Below are 16,894 nucleotides of genomic sequence, written 5' to 3' on the forward strand. Positions count from 1 at the left end.
ACATTTGGTTATGGTTACACACAAGTTTTGATTTCACATTTAACTTTGACTTTAAAGTAGTAATTGCTCTCCTCTGCCCTGCAGTGGTAGAAATAGGTCACTGCTTCACAGGGCTTTAAAAAAAAAAAAGAGATACTTCCTGAGTAAATGCAAGCATTCATATCTACGGAACAGGATTAGGGCCACTTTTAATGAAAAAAATAATTTTGGGCAGATCAAGAAAAAAGTCGAAATTTCGAGATTAAAGTCGAAATTTCGACTTGATTCTTGATCTGCCCAAAATTATTTTCTCCATCAAAACTGGGCCTAATCCTCTTCCATACATATCAGAGTACTGTACTACTGAACCAAAGAAGAAAGTTTAAACATTGTATTGTATATACTTTATATATCTTTAAAATGAAATGCTTTTTGAAGAAAACACCCACAGATGAGGACACCATCAGAATGTTTAATAAATTACAGCATTTTTCTTCCTATTACATACACAAAAACACTTTTATGAGTCATTTAGACACTGAAAATAGGGACAGGGAAGGAGGGGTACATTCTGGACTAGTAATCTGTTTATGTTTGACTGTAGGAGGAAGCCAGAGGGGATAGCTCACAAAAACTAAGGGAGAACATGCAAACTCTTTGCAGCAAGACCTGAGCTCAGTTACATCGGTGTTTCTTTGCTGTTGCTTCAAGGTTAAAATCAAACCATATGTTGAAGTATTTTGTTTGATAAATTCCAAATTTTCAGACTTCCTCTCAGCCTCGGTGTTTAATCTATGGTTTTTATTGTTTGAAAGAATTCAAAGTATACATCTGTTTCACAGCAACACAATCACATATTTACAAGATGTCTGAAGAAAACCTTAAAAAGAGCTTTAGTTACTGCACCGTGTGTTTACTTTGACATAGCAGCTGAATACAGAAAGCACAAAAGGCTTGTTAATGTAGTAGTACAACATCTGTCCAACAAATGTTTTTTTTTTGCACTTTTGTTACCTTTATTGAGCAAAAGACAGCATAACAAGTTTCTTTTTCTCACTGTCAACAGTCAACTGGAATGATAACTCTGATAGACTCTATGAAAACAACTGCAGCAATAAAATCGTTACCATTTGGGAAACTAAAACCTTTGCTGTCATTTTCCACCAAAATCATTCACATACTTTACACACATTATAATCTCTTCATAAGCGAATATTCCATATTGATTTTCACCAATCAGACACCTCCATGAAGTCTTCCAGTTCACCCATTGTTATAATATTACATGGTAGACATTGTGATTGAAGTGAATTGTTATTCCCAATTACTGAGCATCCTGTAAGCTGGTTATTTGTGTCAGACTCTGGAAATGAACCCTGTGTGCCTTGCAAACGTTTGTCTGTATCATTAACTGTGTCCATGTACGGAGTTTTCTCAGGACTGTAGCGATGCCCGTCGTTACTCTGTCCTGTTTGAAGGGCTGGATGTCTTTGGCTGTCGCTAACAGATAGATGTCCCTGTATTGTGCTGTTGGGGTCAATGGAGTTTATAGATGCAAGTTCGTAGCTTTGTGGATGATTCTGGTAACCATTATGAAATGCAGCAGGTTTGCTAGCATGAGACACTGTCTGTTGATGCTTATTGATCTGAATCTGTGGTTGTAGCTGCACCTGTGGACACAGTTGTTGGGGTTTGGGTTGTGAGACGCTCTGTCTTGACTCACGCACATTCAGCTGGACATACTTCCCTGTTTCAGGGTCAATAAATGTTTTTGTTTTAACTTCAACTGGCACATCCACTACAAAATACTGACCAGAACCCAGGTCCTGCAGCACCTTGCGCTGAGTCAGCGGGTGATACCTGGACTCCACTTGGTACTGTGTCACTGGTGCTGCATGGATGGCATGGCGGAGAATGGGAGAAGAGGGTACATGAGCCACAGTATTAGGGGCAGCAGGAAGGGATACAGAGGAAACAGCGTGAGCAGAGGAATTAGGGAGGGAAATGGGAGCTGTGGCGTGGGGACTAGGAGAGGCATGAAACAAGCGCTTAACAGAATGCTGTTTTATGTGAGAGGAAGGCAGGCTAGATCCTACAGTTGGAGCATGAGCAAGAGAAAGAGGTGGGGAGAAGTGAGGGGAGGCCACAGCATCGCAATCAGACGAGCGTACCTCAGTTATTGTGGAAGGAGGATTAATAGAGTCTTCCCTCTGAACTCCTTTGGGGCTGTTTTCGATAACTTTGGACAACTCTTTCTTTATCCTCCGGCAAGTTAACCTTTGAGCTCTGCGTAAGGCTTTCTCACTCTTTGGGGGAACAGTTGGTGGCCTACCCGAAGAACGAGAAACATCACTGCTGAAGCTACAGGCAGATTCTGGTCTTTCATAATCATATAGGCCTCGTATATCTGCCAGGTCTGCTGCACTTGTAGCATAACTCTCTACATCCTCAGACATGGTGCTGATTACAGAGCGCGTGTCATCCTCATCGAAGGCGACGCTTCTTCTGGAATACGGTCTTTGATAAGAGATTGGTGGCAATGAACCCTGGGATGATGTGTTATTGAGAGCTGTGTGCCTCAGCAATCCTGTGTCTGAATGAATTGGAATTCCAGTGTTGCGCTGCATCACTTGTTCATCATCTCCTTTTTCTGACTCATTGTCCACCTGTGAACCCCAAATGTCCTCTCCAAAGTTCTTGTGAAAGCGTGGCTTGACTGACTTTGTGAATGTAGAGCTCTTGAAAGTGTTGTCCTTCACTCTGAACATTGATGGCTTCACCCCCAGGGCTGGAGAGGAAGTAGTGGACCTGGGCAGAGATGGAGATAGAGATGCAGGGCCCTGAGGTCTATCAGACCTATCTATTTGCTCAAGTCTGGATGAATTGTATCTCCTTTGGGATTGCAGCGGAGAAAAGAGTTGTCGCTCTCTGGACTTCTTCTCTGGCTCAGGTGATGTGATGGCATAATACTGGAGAGCATCCATTTGAGCTATTATTCTTTGCTTCTCTATCTGAGACGCTTGTTGCCTTTCTGTGTGAGCTGATGTTATTATCTGTTTCTCTCTCTTTTCAGCCTTGATCTCATCATCTTTTTGAATTGACATCCTCTCAGGTGCAATTCTTTTTTCATCTTTTAGTGCTCCCTCAGTCTTTTCAAGGATTCTGGTCATCAGTTCCTGAGCTTGGTTTTCTTCACCTTTTTCTGTCTTCCCTTTCTTCGCCTCTTCCCTCTGAGCTTGAATTGATTCCTCCTTTTTATGTCCATCCTTTAAAAGATTTTGAGTTTGTGTATCAGTTTTGATCTTCTCCTGCTTCTGTGTTGAAGTTTTCTCCTTTCTGATACCAGCAACGTTGCCCTCATCTTTCTGCATTTCCTTGCATTTCTCATCATCATAACAAAGTATATTTTCATTGGTTACAGTAGACTGGCTTTGCTCTTCTAGTAGCTCACTTTGCTGCACTTCATTTGAAGCTTTTCTCCATTGTTTCTCTTGTGCAGATCTGCTTTGCTGCTCTTCTTGTAAAGTTTTTCTCCTTTGTTCTTCTAGTGCTGCTCTTCTTGGGAGCTTCTCGTCAGTATGGTTTTGTTGCATTTCATGAGCAGCTTTTTGCACTTGTTCCTCCTTTGAGTTTTTTTGCTGTTCCGTTTGTGCAGCTATTCTTTGATGATCATCTTGTAAAACGTTTCTTTGTTGCCCTTCCCATGCAGCTCTTCTCTGCTGTTCCTTTTGTGCAGCTCTCTCCTGCATCTCTTGTTGCAAAGCTCTTCTTCTATGCTCTATTTTCTGCAGCTCTTCTTGGGCAGCTTTTTTTTGTTGCTCTTCTTGGGCAACTCTTCTTTGCTGCTCCTGTTGAGCAAGTCCGATTTCATTCTTCTTTTGCACATTTCTTTCATGCCATTCTAGGGCAGCTTTTTGTTGCTGCTCTTCTTGGACAGCTTTTCTTTGCAGCTCATCTTGTGTTGCTCTTCTATACTGTTCCTGCAGAGCAGCTCTGCTTTGCTCCTCTCTTGCAGCTTTTCTTTGCTGCTCTTCTTGTGCAGCTATTCTTTGTTGTTCTATCAGTGCAGCTCCTCTTTGATGAGCAGTTGTGCTTTGGTGCTTTTCTTGTGCAATGTTTCTTTTTTGATCTTCTTGTGCAACCTTTCTTTCCTCGTCTTCTTGTCTTGCTCTTCTTTGCTCTTCCTGGTGTTCTTTTCTGTGTTGCTCTTCTTGTGCTGCTTTTCTTTGTTGCTCTAATAGAACAGCGCCTCGATTATAAGCTAGTCTACTGTTTTGCTGGACTTGTGCGGCTTTGCTTTGCTGCTCCTCTTTTGCAGCTCTTATTTGTTGAGCTTCTTGTAAAGATCTTGGTTGTTCTTTTTCATCAACTCCCTTTTGTTCTAGCCTCTCTTGACTCAATCTCCCTTGTTTTTGCTCTTCCTTCTCTGTCAGGCTTGCTTGTGTCTTCTCTGTTTTATGCTTTTGCTCATTGTCTGTCAGTTTTTTCCCTTTTTCACTCCTCTTACCAGTGATTATTTCATTTATTTGTGTACCACTGTCATTCTTTATTGGTGAAGCTGCGACCTCAGGCCTTCTTCCTTGTTTCTCTTCTTCTCCCTGAATGACACTTCTCTCTTCTTCAGCCAAATGTTTCTCACTATTTTCTCTCATCCTTTTTGTTCTCAAGTATTTTTCTCTTTTTTCCTCTATGTTACTGAATAGCAATTCTTCGTTTAGTTGTTGTAATTTGCCCTCCTGCTTTGCTGGGGTGTTTTCAGCCTGAATTAAAAGGCCTTGAATTCTATGTTCATCCGCCCTATCTCCTGGTTCACTCTCTAACTCTTTGTGTGGTTGTGTATCAAGATTCCTGCTGCCTGAAGAAGTCTTAGTTTCTTTTCTATCTGGCACTTCTTTGTTTGTAGGATATTTAGAAGATGTTTTATCCAAATACACAAAACCTTCAGGTGTGTTTCTTGATCTGTTGACTGTAGAGGATGAAGATCTGATTTGCAAAGTTTTATTGCCATTTACTTGCTGATCTGTTTTGGTATCAACTGTAATATTTTGTTCAGAGGCTGAATTGTTAATAACTGCACTGTTAGACTGTCTTTCTTTGTCTCCAAGTTTAAACATTCCAGTTCTTTGGTGTTCTTTCTCTGTAATGGGATATATTATTGCCTTGGGCTCTTTATTCACTTTGGCGCTCATTTCTGTTTTGTTTCTTTGAGTTTTCTCTTTTACTGAGTGCTCGAGTGTGTCAGTGGTGAACACAGGACGTCTACTATGACGAGTGTGTATTAAGGGAAAGAATCCTTCCTTTTTGTTGGGTGGAAACTCCTGAATTGGGTTTAGCTCCTTGTCTTCTGAAACAATTACTTTTAAGCGGGCATAGTCCGCAAGAGCAGATATTTCAGGTATTGCAGATGTCCTTTCTTTTGGTCTTGTTTTATTGTCAGTTTTTTCTTTTAATCTCCTTTCTCTGGTTAAGTATGAATCCCTGGAACTTTGCTTATCTGATCCTGTTAAAGCTGACTCCATCTCAGTGGGACTGTTTCTCATAAACTTGGCTTGGCCAGCCTCAACCTCTTCACATGCCTTAGACAAACCCTCAGTAGTTCCATCATTGAGTTTTGTTGGTAGCTTTGCGGAAGTATTTTCCAGAATTCCTACTTTTGCACCTTCATCCTGAATGCTCACTGGACTAGACTTCACTGATATTCTTTTATCTTCGTCTACTTTGAACAAAAAGGCTTCATGGATTTGTTCTTTGTATTGTTTATCCTTGTGCAGTGGCACATGTGGAGAATCCCTTTTGTTCTTTGAATGATCAACAGTTGCTGGGCTGATATGTAGTTCATCATTTGTTTCTGTTAATTCTTGCAATTGAAAGTAGCCTCCCTCAATTGCATGCTCATTTACGTCATTAATGGCTGGCTCACTTTTGTTTACCCTTTTAGTCATTTCATCATTAACTCCAGTATTCTTAATGGTTGTGATGTTTCTGTTCTCTAGGTTGTGGATTTTGAAAAGTTTAGAAGCTTCTCCTCCACTGCACTTCACAGACTGCATTCCCGCATTGTGATGTAAGTTATCCTCAACTTTTTCTTCGCTGTTTGTTTGAACAACATTTCTACACTGATCTTTAATCAGCAATGTCGTTTCTTTTTCTTCACAACTTGTTGATGCAAGTGGATTTGGTTCAGATTGCTGTGAATCCAATGGTGATGTCATACTTTGCTGTTTTTTCTTCACCTCAAAGATGTCATTATTGGAAGCCATGGGCACAACTCTGATGGCAATGCAGTCAATATGGACATCATTGTTCTCAGGATTATTTTCACCAGTGTTGAGAATGGTATCAGTCAAACTGGGTGATGTACCTACTTGGTTCAAAGTTTTTGGAGATGGTAACTTGTGTCTCTTTCCATCAAGTAGTGATGCACTACTATCCTCTTTGCTTCTAATTTTAAAAAGATTGACATCATTTGTCAAATCTTCTTTCACTGATGACTGGGCTTCAGGCCTTGTCTGAGTGTCAACAATATCTTTATTGTTGATTTTAGAGATTACTTCTGAGTTGTGTAAGTTCTCTATGCAGACATTTTTTTGCAATTTCTCTAAGTTTTTCTCCTCAGTTCTGGCCTTATCTTTGCATTTGCTTTTGTTCTCCTGATATTCCTTTGTTTCACTTGATGAAATGCTCTGTCCATAGGAAAGGGGTAGAGTTTCAGCCAACACTTTATTTTTAGCATGAAGAGTGACTGTGACCCCTTTTTCAGCCTGCAGTTCAGATTGAGTTTCGGTTCTTGGCTTTGCATTTAAAGAAGAACAGTCCGACTGTGTGTCTTGTATAGTAATCTTCCCATTTATCACTAAAGATGAAGTTTGTTCTTCAGTTTCAGGTTTTTTACCAGTGTTGGCCTGTTTATCATCCCCTGTTAAATTGCTTTCTTGTACAGATTTGGTTTTCTTTGTGCTGTTTTCTTTAGACAATTTAGTTTCTTTTTCTACTTGTTGACTAGAGCTAGGGTGACACCTTACTACCTCGATTTTTTCTGGTTCTTGAGGGGTGCTATTTTCCTGAACGGTGTCCTCAAAAGCATTTCTCTCTCGCACAGTAACCATTATTCCCATGATGTGCAAGCTGTCATCAGTCCCAAGGCTCTGTTTTTGGCCTAAGAGAAGGTTCAATGAAGGTGCTGAGTCTTCATGATCCGTGTCCTTACTTTGAGTATTTTCTTTTGTCAATTCGGCACTTGTTATCTCAAAGGATTTCTCAAATGTGTCATTTATACAAGCAACGACTTGAGCTGAGGTCTCTTTAGGTTCTGTTTTCAGTGTTTCTGAGAAGTCACAACTTTGCGCTCGGTGTTTACCTTGGTCAGCTTGTTGAGTTTGTTCATTATTTGGCATTGGTAACAACTTTTCAGGCGGATTGTCTTGATTTTCATAGTGAATCTCCGAGGTGTTAGTAGTTGTAGGCTTTGCTTTGCTGGCTATTTCAGGCAAATCCTGGTTGCTTTTAATTGTTTTTTTGTTGCCTTTTCCCTGTAGAAGACCTTCTGCCCGTGTACTTGAGGTCTTGACTGACATATTAGAGCAAGAAGACAAAACAGATGTGATTGGTTCCAGCTGCACAGCAGAAGTCTCTGTGTGACCCTTCAGTGTAGTATTACTGGATATTATATTTTCATTCTTTTGAACAACTTCCTGTGGTGGCCTCTGTCGTACATTAACACTCTGAATTCCTAATATTTGTTTTGCAGAGCCTTTGCTCCCATCTCTTAGCAGGAACCCCTTTTCTTTAATGGCTGAAATCTCCTTTTCAGCATGAGCTTTTATCTTGGAAGTCAAAATATCCTGTTTCATCTGAGCCTTGTCTTTGTTAGACAGTCCTCTTAAAGGAGTGAAATGCTGATCTTTGGCTGGGCCAGTATTGTGTTCAGTCAATTTGTTTTTTGTTTCCAAAGGTAGCAGTTTATTCACATTTGCATTGGTCTGATGTAAAACATCACTGGGCTTCATAGGGTCAAATTTTTCTGAGTTTACAAACTCATTTACTTTATCAGGTACAGTGCTTTTGTCTACCTTGGTTGGAGGATCATTGGAACTCCAAAGTTTGAATTCTTTTGATGACTCACTGTAAATATATTGACTGTCAGTCTTCCCAGCAGCTTTTAAGCAATCTGTCTCTTTAATTGTTGAGTTGTTTGTTGCCAATTGGCTTGTATAATCTTTTGGTCTCTCTTTATTTACAATTCCAATTTTATCCAAAGGTTTTGTTACATCCAAAGGTTTTGTTACATCCAAAGGTTTTGTTACAAGGGTCTCATCTGAAGAAACTTTTTCTATTGGCAGCAAGCCTGTTATAGTTCTGTTTGAACCTGCATTGATATAGCCATATTTTTCTCTTAAGCGGTCATAATCATCAGCCCCTCTATCTGGTTGAACATTTTTTATAACTGCATGCTCCCTCTGTTGAAATACTTGCAGTGGCTGATTCTGCTTTTTGGAAGTGTCGTTTGTATTTACATTTACAGTTGAAGAATCACAACTTTTTGCATTGATTGAAGTCATATTTTTGAGTTTTTCCCTCTGCTCGCCTCTCATTTTCTCTTTTATCTTGGCTAGCTCTGCTTTAGCTTTAGCTAGCTCTGTCTTCACTTGCTCAACTTTATCTCGCTCAACTTTGACCTGTTGCGTTCCTTTTACTTTAGCTGTTAGCTTAGCTGACTGTTCTTGCAGATCTTCACCTTTTTCTAGCTTAAATATACATTGTTCCACTTTGGATGTTTTATACTTCCCCATATCTGATTTTATATCTTCCAATTTTGTCTCTTTTTTAGTATTGGCCTGTGATGTACATTGCTCTAAGTTTAACACATCTAATTTGACCAGATTTTGATGAATACTTGTTTGGGCATCATCTTTCATTGCATTGGTGTCTCTGCTGATCGTTCCAACCTCCTCTGCAACTTCATTCTCTGTCGCCTTTACTTTGTGTTGCTCAGCTTTTCTAGATGCTTCCTTTGGTTTTTCATTAATACTTTCAGTTTTTACTTGTTTTGCTTCTGAAGAGTCATCTTTTTCTATGCTTACTGGTTCATTCCATGGAACCTTATTGACACTATTCCTTGCATCTTCAGATTGAACTTGCTTGATGTTTGCCTGTTCTGTCTGCTCCGTGTCTGTCAGTTTGATTCTCACACTTCCTATACTTTGTCTTTCTTTTTTAACTCCAACTTCCTCTGTAATGATATTTGGCTGATCTGTTATCTTTTCTTCTTTGAAATGCTCTGCCTTCATCTGCTCTGCTCTGATAGATGCTGCTTTATTGTCTGGCTGTTCTGCCTGTTCTACAATTCTTTTCACTTTATCATTATGTTTTGTTGTGGCTGGTTTGACATTTTCATTCAGTGCTGCTGCTGCTTGGGTCTGTTCTACTCTGACGTTCCCTGAACATGTTGGCTCTGCTATAATTAAACCATTCAAATCCGTTTTTGGCTGCTCCACTCGAGCCCATTGCTGAGTTTTTGGCAGCTCTGCTTGGGCGTTTTCGGCATATACATGCTCTGCTTGGACCTCTACAAGTGATCTACCTAATCTTTGGTTTGTCAGTGCGCAGGCAGAAAGATCTTCAGATTGAGATGGTACATTCTGTTCCAGAGGTGGTTTAGCTGCCTCAAGGTGTAAACTCTGTATGTCATTTTTCTTTGGAGTCGGTGTATTTAATTTTTTCAGACCCATATTTTGCTCAGTGAATTCTTTAGCAGGACAATGTATATTTTGGTGTCTGTATTTTTCATCACTGTAAATGTCATCACTCTTTGACAAAGAATTATCAATCATTTCAGGTCCAGAATATTTCTGAAACCTGTTTTCTTTTGGACTCACAAAAGGTTGTTGTCCATAATACGCTGGATTTTTTACAGTGTTGCTAGTATTCATATATTGTGGTTGTTGGCTTGAACTGTCAAATGAAATTGTATCAATTTCAAAATGATCTTGATTTTCCCTTTCTTTGTATGTATTAGAATGGTTTCTTTGACTAGTGTTTTCCATTAAAGTCGTTGCCTCTGGTTTCCATGCAGATATATGCGCTTTTACACTCTCTTGGGTATTCATTTGCTCCTGTGAGGACACATCACTATAATCAAGTTTATTGTGTTTGAACGGTTCATATCTGTTCACCTTACTAAATGCACCGCCTGCCGGTTCATTGAAAGCTTGTACATTTGTGTTATTAAACGAATATCTTTGGCTTGCATCACTTTCAATACTTAGGTTTGATGCTTCTGTTGATGTATCACATTGATTTGGCCTGTATGAATCAGCACCCAAGGTTACTTTGTTATAAAATTGCTCTTGTTTATAAGCAGCAAATGAGGCACAATCATTATGGAGATGTTGCCCATTAGCCAGATGACTGCCGGCACAGTTTTCAGGGATTAATTCTGATGTATACCCAGAGTACCCTGGTACCTGACCTGTTTGGCATGTCTCTGAAGTGTATTCTGGGTAGTGTGCTGCATTTACAAGTAAAGGTTGAGAATTTTGCATTGAAATTGACAATCCAGAGCTCTCGTGCATATTTACATGTTGATTATAGGCATTTGTTCTGCTGTAGTCCTCTAACTGACTATATTGATTATCATGATTTGGGGTTTCTGGGATGTCAATAACAGTCTCATGTACAACTTGAGGTTGATTCTGCTCCTGTACCTCGAAACCTTTAAACTTTGTGGGACTGTAAGTGGTTTTTACTCTTTTCCTATTGTCCTTCAAATTAAAAAGGAGGCTTATGGCTCGGGATTTGTAGCTGGATGATCTAACATCACCTCCACTGCTTTCAGCTCTGACTGGAGGGTGTTCTATAGGTACGGGAGACACTTCATACATCTGCATATCAGATGTTGCCGCTTCTTGTGGTGTATTAGCTAAAGGCATGGGCAGCTGGTTGCTTTTGAAGGGATTAGGGCTTGTGTTGCTGCAAACCTCATTTTGAGCTATTGATACCATGCTGTTGCCATAGGGGTTGGCTGAAGTGCTGAAGGTATTATTGCCATAAACTTCAACTTGTGTATTCGTCGTCATCCCTGTTGTGACATCTTGCCCTGTTATCCTTTTAATTTTCTGCTGGAGGGCTTTGACCGAGCTGATGGTGTCTCGCACACGCCGAGACATCTCACTAGTGGGGGATGCCGTTGAAGGTCTCTGGGATGGAAGCCTGTTGTTTCCCAGGCTCTGGGTTCTCTTCCAGTTTGGGCAATGCCCTGCCAACTCAGATTCACATCGTTTCTCCAGAGATGAAGCCTTTTGCAGCATTGTGGAGGTAGATGTGGAACGAGGAGGAGTGGAAGGCACTGGTGCTAAGTGACTGTGATAAACACCTCTGTTGGGACTTTGAGGGTGATTCTGCATGCAGAGTTCCTTGTACATTGGTGTCTCGTACCATTTATGGAAGTCTGAATAAGGTACAAAACCTGAAATCTGTCCATGCTTGAAGGGAAACCTGCTATGGTCCCTCCACACCTTGAAGGGACTAAACTCACTGTGTATAAAGAAGTTAGAGTTAGACATCTGCGCAGACATGCTGAGTTTACTATGTGAAGAGCTCATTAAAGAAGCTGCTGAGTTGGGAGACATGTGTGCCATTGCAGCCACTTCAGAGGAGTAAAAGTTGGTGTTTTGAGATGAAAATGGTCCAGCAATGGGGAATTGACCACTGTTAAAGGTGTGCTGGTATGGTGAGGAGAACTCATGTAGTTCTTGTTGAATACTCATTAAAGCAGATCTGTCCCAGCTTGTTTCATTGTTACATTCTCTGAGTTTGTCCTCCACGGCTGTCAGATCTCTGCGTCCCTCTGAGTTGAAAGCTCTGATGAGAGAGGAAACTCTAGAACGACTTCTGAATTGCTGTGAGTTAACCTCAGTACCTCCATTGCTAAAGTAAGACAGCTGATCTTCCCTCAGAGATTTTTCCCGTTCAGATGTTTCCACAAAGGAGTGCTGGAATGTGGCAGAAACCCTTCCCTCTGTCCTTTCCCCATAAAATTCCCTCTGCGGATCACTGTTGATATCGGCACTGTCCATTCCTCCTTGAATCCATTGTTCTTCATATTGTTGCACCCTAAGGCTGAAGTTCTCCTGTGCAGATTTTTTAAGTTCGTCCCTTTCTCCGTCCTGGACACAATGACCAAATGCTAGCTGTCTTTCTCTCTGGCTACATGGTGAAGACAAGCCTAGCTCTGAGTCATTATAAACAGCTTCATCTCCAATGCAGAGACTCCTGAATGCTTTGTCTGTTAAGCTGCTCACCTCACGGTCAGTCTCATCTAAGAAGGAGCCACCACTGGAGGTGCCACTGTAACCTCGATCTCTTCGTTTCCGGCGACTGCCGCTCTTTCGGCCTGAACGGCGCTTTTCAACTGTGGTCATGTTGAAAATTTGAATGACTCCCCGGTTGATCAGTCATTCATGAAGATGTAGGCTTCAAATATACACACTCCTCCTGATGCTGGCACTGCAGCACCTTGAGGTGAGGCCTCTGCTGTGGAGATAATGAAGCAAGGAGCTCCAATGGGGCTTCCCTTTTCAGCTGGCATCTGTCCAAAACAATCCAGGAAGTAGTTGAGTTCCTGGAAGAAAAAAAAAACACACACACACAAGACAATAAGCTTAAACCTAAAGACATTGAGACAGGTGTATTTTTTTTTTTTTTTTTTTAACATTTTGAAACTCGTAAAAAACTAAATGCCTTCAAACCTTTGTATTATAATTATCATTCAGTAAAATTCTAATTATTATGTTTTTGTATTTACTCTTTTGAGTTTTATCATTCAAACAATGTTTTCCTTCTCTTTTCATTTTTTCTCTTTTTTCCCCACTACTATAGTGTAGAGAAGTAAAACCTGCTGTGCAAGTGAAGTAACATAGGGGAAAAACATCTCAATGCTCAGACACTATGAAGATAAGAGTAAAAAGAGGGAGTATGGGTGTGCTTACAAGTGTGACAGAGCTATTTGTTGGAAGCAAACATTTGTAAATAATGCAACAACACAAGTTATCTCAAAGACCAGCCAGGCAAGAGACCATCAAGGAGAACCAAGGAGGCCCGTATAAACCCTGCACCACTTCCCGTAACACTTTTTGTAATAATACAGTGGGTACGGAAAGTATTCAGACCCCTTTAAAATGTTCACTCTTTGTTTCATTGCAGCCATTTGCTAAAATCAAGAAAGTTCATTTTATTTCTTATTAATGTACACTCAGCACCCCATCTTGACAGAAAAAAACAGAAATGTAGAAATGTTTGCAAATGTACTAAAAAAGAAAAACTGAAATATCACATGGTCATAAGTATTCAGACCCTTTGCTCAGAATTGAGTAGAAGCACCCTTTTGAGCTAGTACAATCAGCATTTTTAAAGAAATCCATTGTATGATTTACAATCAAATCAATTTTACTTCATGAAAACTGTTTTTATTTTAAACTTCCAACATTCAAGATTTACACCAGTGGTTTGCAATTAGTTCATGTTCATTTTCTATTGATACTAAGAACATAATTCTCTTGCATTAAGCGAAAATGTTCTGTATGTGGCTCTGTAAACAGCAATGTAAATCCCTCTCGCCATTCCTAGTGACCTTCAGGGACATGTTGTGAGGACACCTGCACTGTTGCTAGGGTACAGTGTAAAGACGGTCTCATGTCATCTGAGTTATTTTGGTTAAACAAGATAGTTTTACACACACACACACACACACACACACACACACACACACACACACGCACACACACACACACACACACGCACACACACACACACACACACACACACACACACACACACACACACACACACACACACATTGCTCAAATCTGTACCACTGTTTTATTTATCATGGCACAGCAGGTGTATAATGAACTAAAGTCCTTAACTATATTTGCTGCTAATTTAGAATATTGCCATAAACCATAAAATGATCTTCCAATTAAATATTTGACAATTTTGAGGAGCACTCTGCCTGGACCCTCCTCCAGGTCCCCCTCCACCCTCCCAGTTCTGGTTTGTGGAGCATTTGGGGGATTTGAGGGAGGGGTTATGTCAGGCTCTGTTTTATTTGTGTTTAGCTCTTGTGGTTCTTTTAGTTATTCCGAGTCTCAATTTATTCTGATTTTCGAGTATGATCTCCTGCGTTTACTCTTGTCTTTGTGTTTCCAGGTATTCCTGTTTGTGTCTCCACCTCCCAGTGATGTCAGTGTCTTTGGGTTCTGACTGATTAGCTACCTCATGTTTTCCACCCAGGTGTGGCCCGTTCCCAATCAAGCTTCCCTCACTATTTAGCTGAGTGCTTGGACACGTACAGGGTGATTGCTGGGTCATTGTCTTATGTGTATTGTCTTCCCTCCTGGTGTGCTGCTGCATTTTGTCTCCTGTTCCTGTACCTCCTTGTGTCTTTTTGGATTTTGATTAGTTTTGGCTTAAACATATACTGGTTCCAAGAATGATACGCCTGCATTTTGGCTGCATCTCTCTCTGCATTTGGGTCCACACCTACACCACAACGTGACAAGTTATCTCTTTAAAATAAGAGAGTATTTGTTGTTGGGATACTCTCCCTCAGAGGTTGACTACATATTGACCCCAAATATCATCTTCCATGTGGCCCCTCAAGCAGCTAGAACTGACCTACATATCCATTCTAGTAATAGTAAATATTTATAAATATATTTATTTTTAAAATCAAGTCACAAAAGAGGGCAAAATACAAGAAAGTCAATGTTCTGTTCTTAATCTACAATAAGCTGTCCATGCACCACTGAAGTTTGGCCTCCAAAACTTCACACAACTGGATTGAATTAAAAACAAAACATAAATCTTAATACTCTGCATTTATCTTTGGGAAAATATCTTACTCTGCATTTATAGGCTTAGATGAAATCATTGGATGTTCTGTACTGCAGCTGTAAAGAAGACGTCATCTTGCTTAAAATATCGAAAGCTTCATTAGTGTCTCCTAACCTGGCAGCTGTCCGTGTCAGACACATCTATAATAACAGACATGCACTGTTATACTGTACAAAGCAGTTAAAGCAAAAAATGAAAATCAGGGCAGAAAAGGCCATTACCTTCTAATGCAGTGTTTCTCAAATGAGGGTACGATGGCACGACAGGGGGTACTAGAGAGAGATAAAGTAGACATTTCACAAATTGACATTAAAAATATGGGATATTAAAATGTTTTGTTTTTTTTTTTTCTTCAAATGATAATCATAATAATGATGAAAATGATCTTCATTAGAACATGGACTGAAAACACAAGGGTCAGTCTTGGTCCCACAAAAACTATGGAAATACATTTATTCTGGGGCACTAAATACTGTTTCATACACTTTTTTACAATGGGATTATCATTATGTTCTATCGTGTATTTTTCATAGAATTCAGAGCAAAATGTTGTAGTGGGAGAAAGGAGGTACATGGATTCAGAAATAAAAAAAAGGGGTATTTGATAAAGTCAATTTATAGGTAAGCCTTGCTGACAGCTGAAGGGAGTCAGAGGGACTGACAATCAACGCTTGTGAATTCACATAAATCCTACCAATTACTGCTATATGATTGAATGTCTATTGTTTTTTAGTATTTTCAAACCTTTATAAGTCTGAAATCCTACATCTTGTCTTTTAAGTATTTATGCAAGGAACATAAATATCTTTTCCTACCTTCCTGTTGTACAATCCACAGTTTGAGCCTTAATTAAAATTCCTTTTAAGGCTTTGTCCTCCAAACAACGCCTTGCTGTTCTGAGCCTTTCCTCACATAAACCCTCAGTTTCAGTTTTTTTCCCCACTGATAACAGTCAGATGAAAAAGCTCTATGTAGTCCACAGTCAGGTCTTGGAGCATCTGACCAGCAACAGGCGGCAGGAGTCAGGGGTGGAAATCCAGACAGAAATAGAGAGCTTGTCCCAGAGAGAGTGTCCACCGTTGGGGACAAAGTGAAGGCTTGTGGTTGCATGTGGTTCTGAGAGAGCTTTTGGTGTCGAGTGTCAGACGAATGAAACAAACAGCCCCTCTACTATTTATAAATCTGGACTGCTACTGTTGGTCATTAGCAGCCTGAGCTAGGTGTCAGTAAACCAAGGCATGCTTTGCAGCCATGGTGGAGGAGGCTGTGTGGTGGAAACCATGAGAAAAATAACTGATTCCCAAAGGTGTATCGTTTCTACTGCTTCCAATAGATGTGCCATAGCATGGATTCTCTTCTGGGGGATAAACAAAACTCAGCGATCTCTTATTGGAGTTTCACCATCGCCTCTGAACATTATGAGGAGTGTCAACAAGTGCCTGTTGGCCACAGCACAGTCTGAAGCTTTTTACTGTTTATATGAGAAGACTTAACTGCTTTGGCAGATGTTTGTTACAGAATATATCATTCTGTGCAAAACATTGTTAAAGGTTGTCTTAGGCAAGGCACATTTATTTGTATAGCGCATTTCATACACAAGGGCATTTAATGTGCTTTACATGATCAAAAAGTGCAACAGAAAACATGCGACACCTTAAAAATCAATAATTAAATTAAAATCAGCAGTAAAACATTAAATCAACAATAATATGACTAAAAATCCCCCTCTCAGTCATACGCAGTATAAAAGAGTGCCTTTAACTCGGATTTAAAAATGTTCACATTGGATGCTGACTTCAGCTCTACAGCATAACAACTAAAAGCAGCATCACCATGTTTGCTGTGATCTCTGGGCTCCACTGACCTGGGTCCATAGATCTGAGAGACCTGCTGGGTTCATACCTGACTAACATCTCACTGATGTATTCTGGACCAAACCCATTCACACATTTATACACCAGCAGCAGAACTTTAAAGTCTATTCTGAGGCTGATGGTGTAAAGACTCTCCATTTAGTTTGTGC

The 16,894-nt window shown here is 40.1% G+C and overlaps 1 protein-coding gene across 4 annotated transcripts; it reads right to left on the minus strand.

Moving 5' to 3' along the window:
- Positions 1–431: 431 nt before the first annotated feature.
- Positions 432–15,986, minus strand: c15h10orf71 (chromosome 15 C10orf71 homolog). Of its 4 annotated transcripts, XR_003675633.1 has the most exons (5): positions 15,687–15,986; positions 15,093–15,143; positions 2,151–12,598; positions 1,793–1,870; positions 1,589–1,649 (listed from the first exon to the last, which is right to left on the minus strand). XR_003675633.1 is itself a non-coding variant. In XM_028468621.1 (4 exons), exons 3-4 carry the CDS (start codon positions 12,396–12,398, stop codon positions 1,618–1,620), a joined length of 10,638 nt encoding a protein of 3,545 aa, XP_028324422.1. In that variant the 5' UTR covers positions 12,399–12,598; positions 15,093–15,143; positions 15,687–15,986; the 3' UTR covers positions 1,486–1,617. The 4 variants fall into 4 exon arrangements, 3 of the variants coding, with proteins under 3 accessions (XP_028324421.1, XP_028324422.1, XP_028324423.1); XM_028468621.1 differs by having other exon boundaries at positions 1,486–1,649; positions 1,793–12,598; XM_028468622.1 differs by lacking the exon at positions 1,589–1,649 and having other exon boundaries at positions 1,730–1,870.
- Positions 15,987–16,894: the final 908 nt, after the last annotated feature.

This window comes from Gouania willdenowi, chromosome 15 (assembly GCF_900634775.1).
Source record: "Gouania willdenowi chromosome 15, fGouWil2.1, whole genome shotgun sequence".
In the NCBI taxonomy this organism is placed as follows: domain Eukaryota; kingdom Metazoa; phylum Chordata; class Actinopteri; order Blenniiformes; family Gobiesocidae; genus Gouania; species Gouania willdenowi.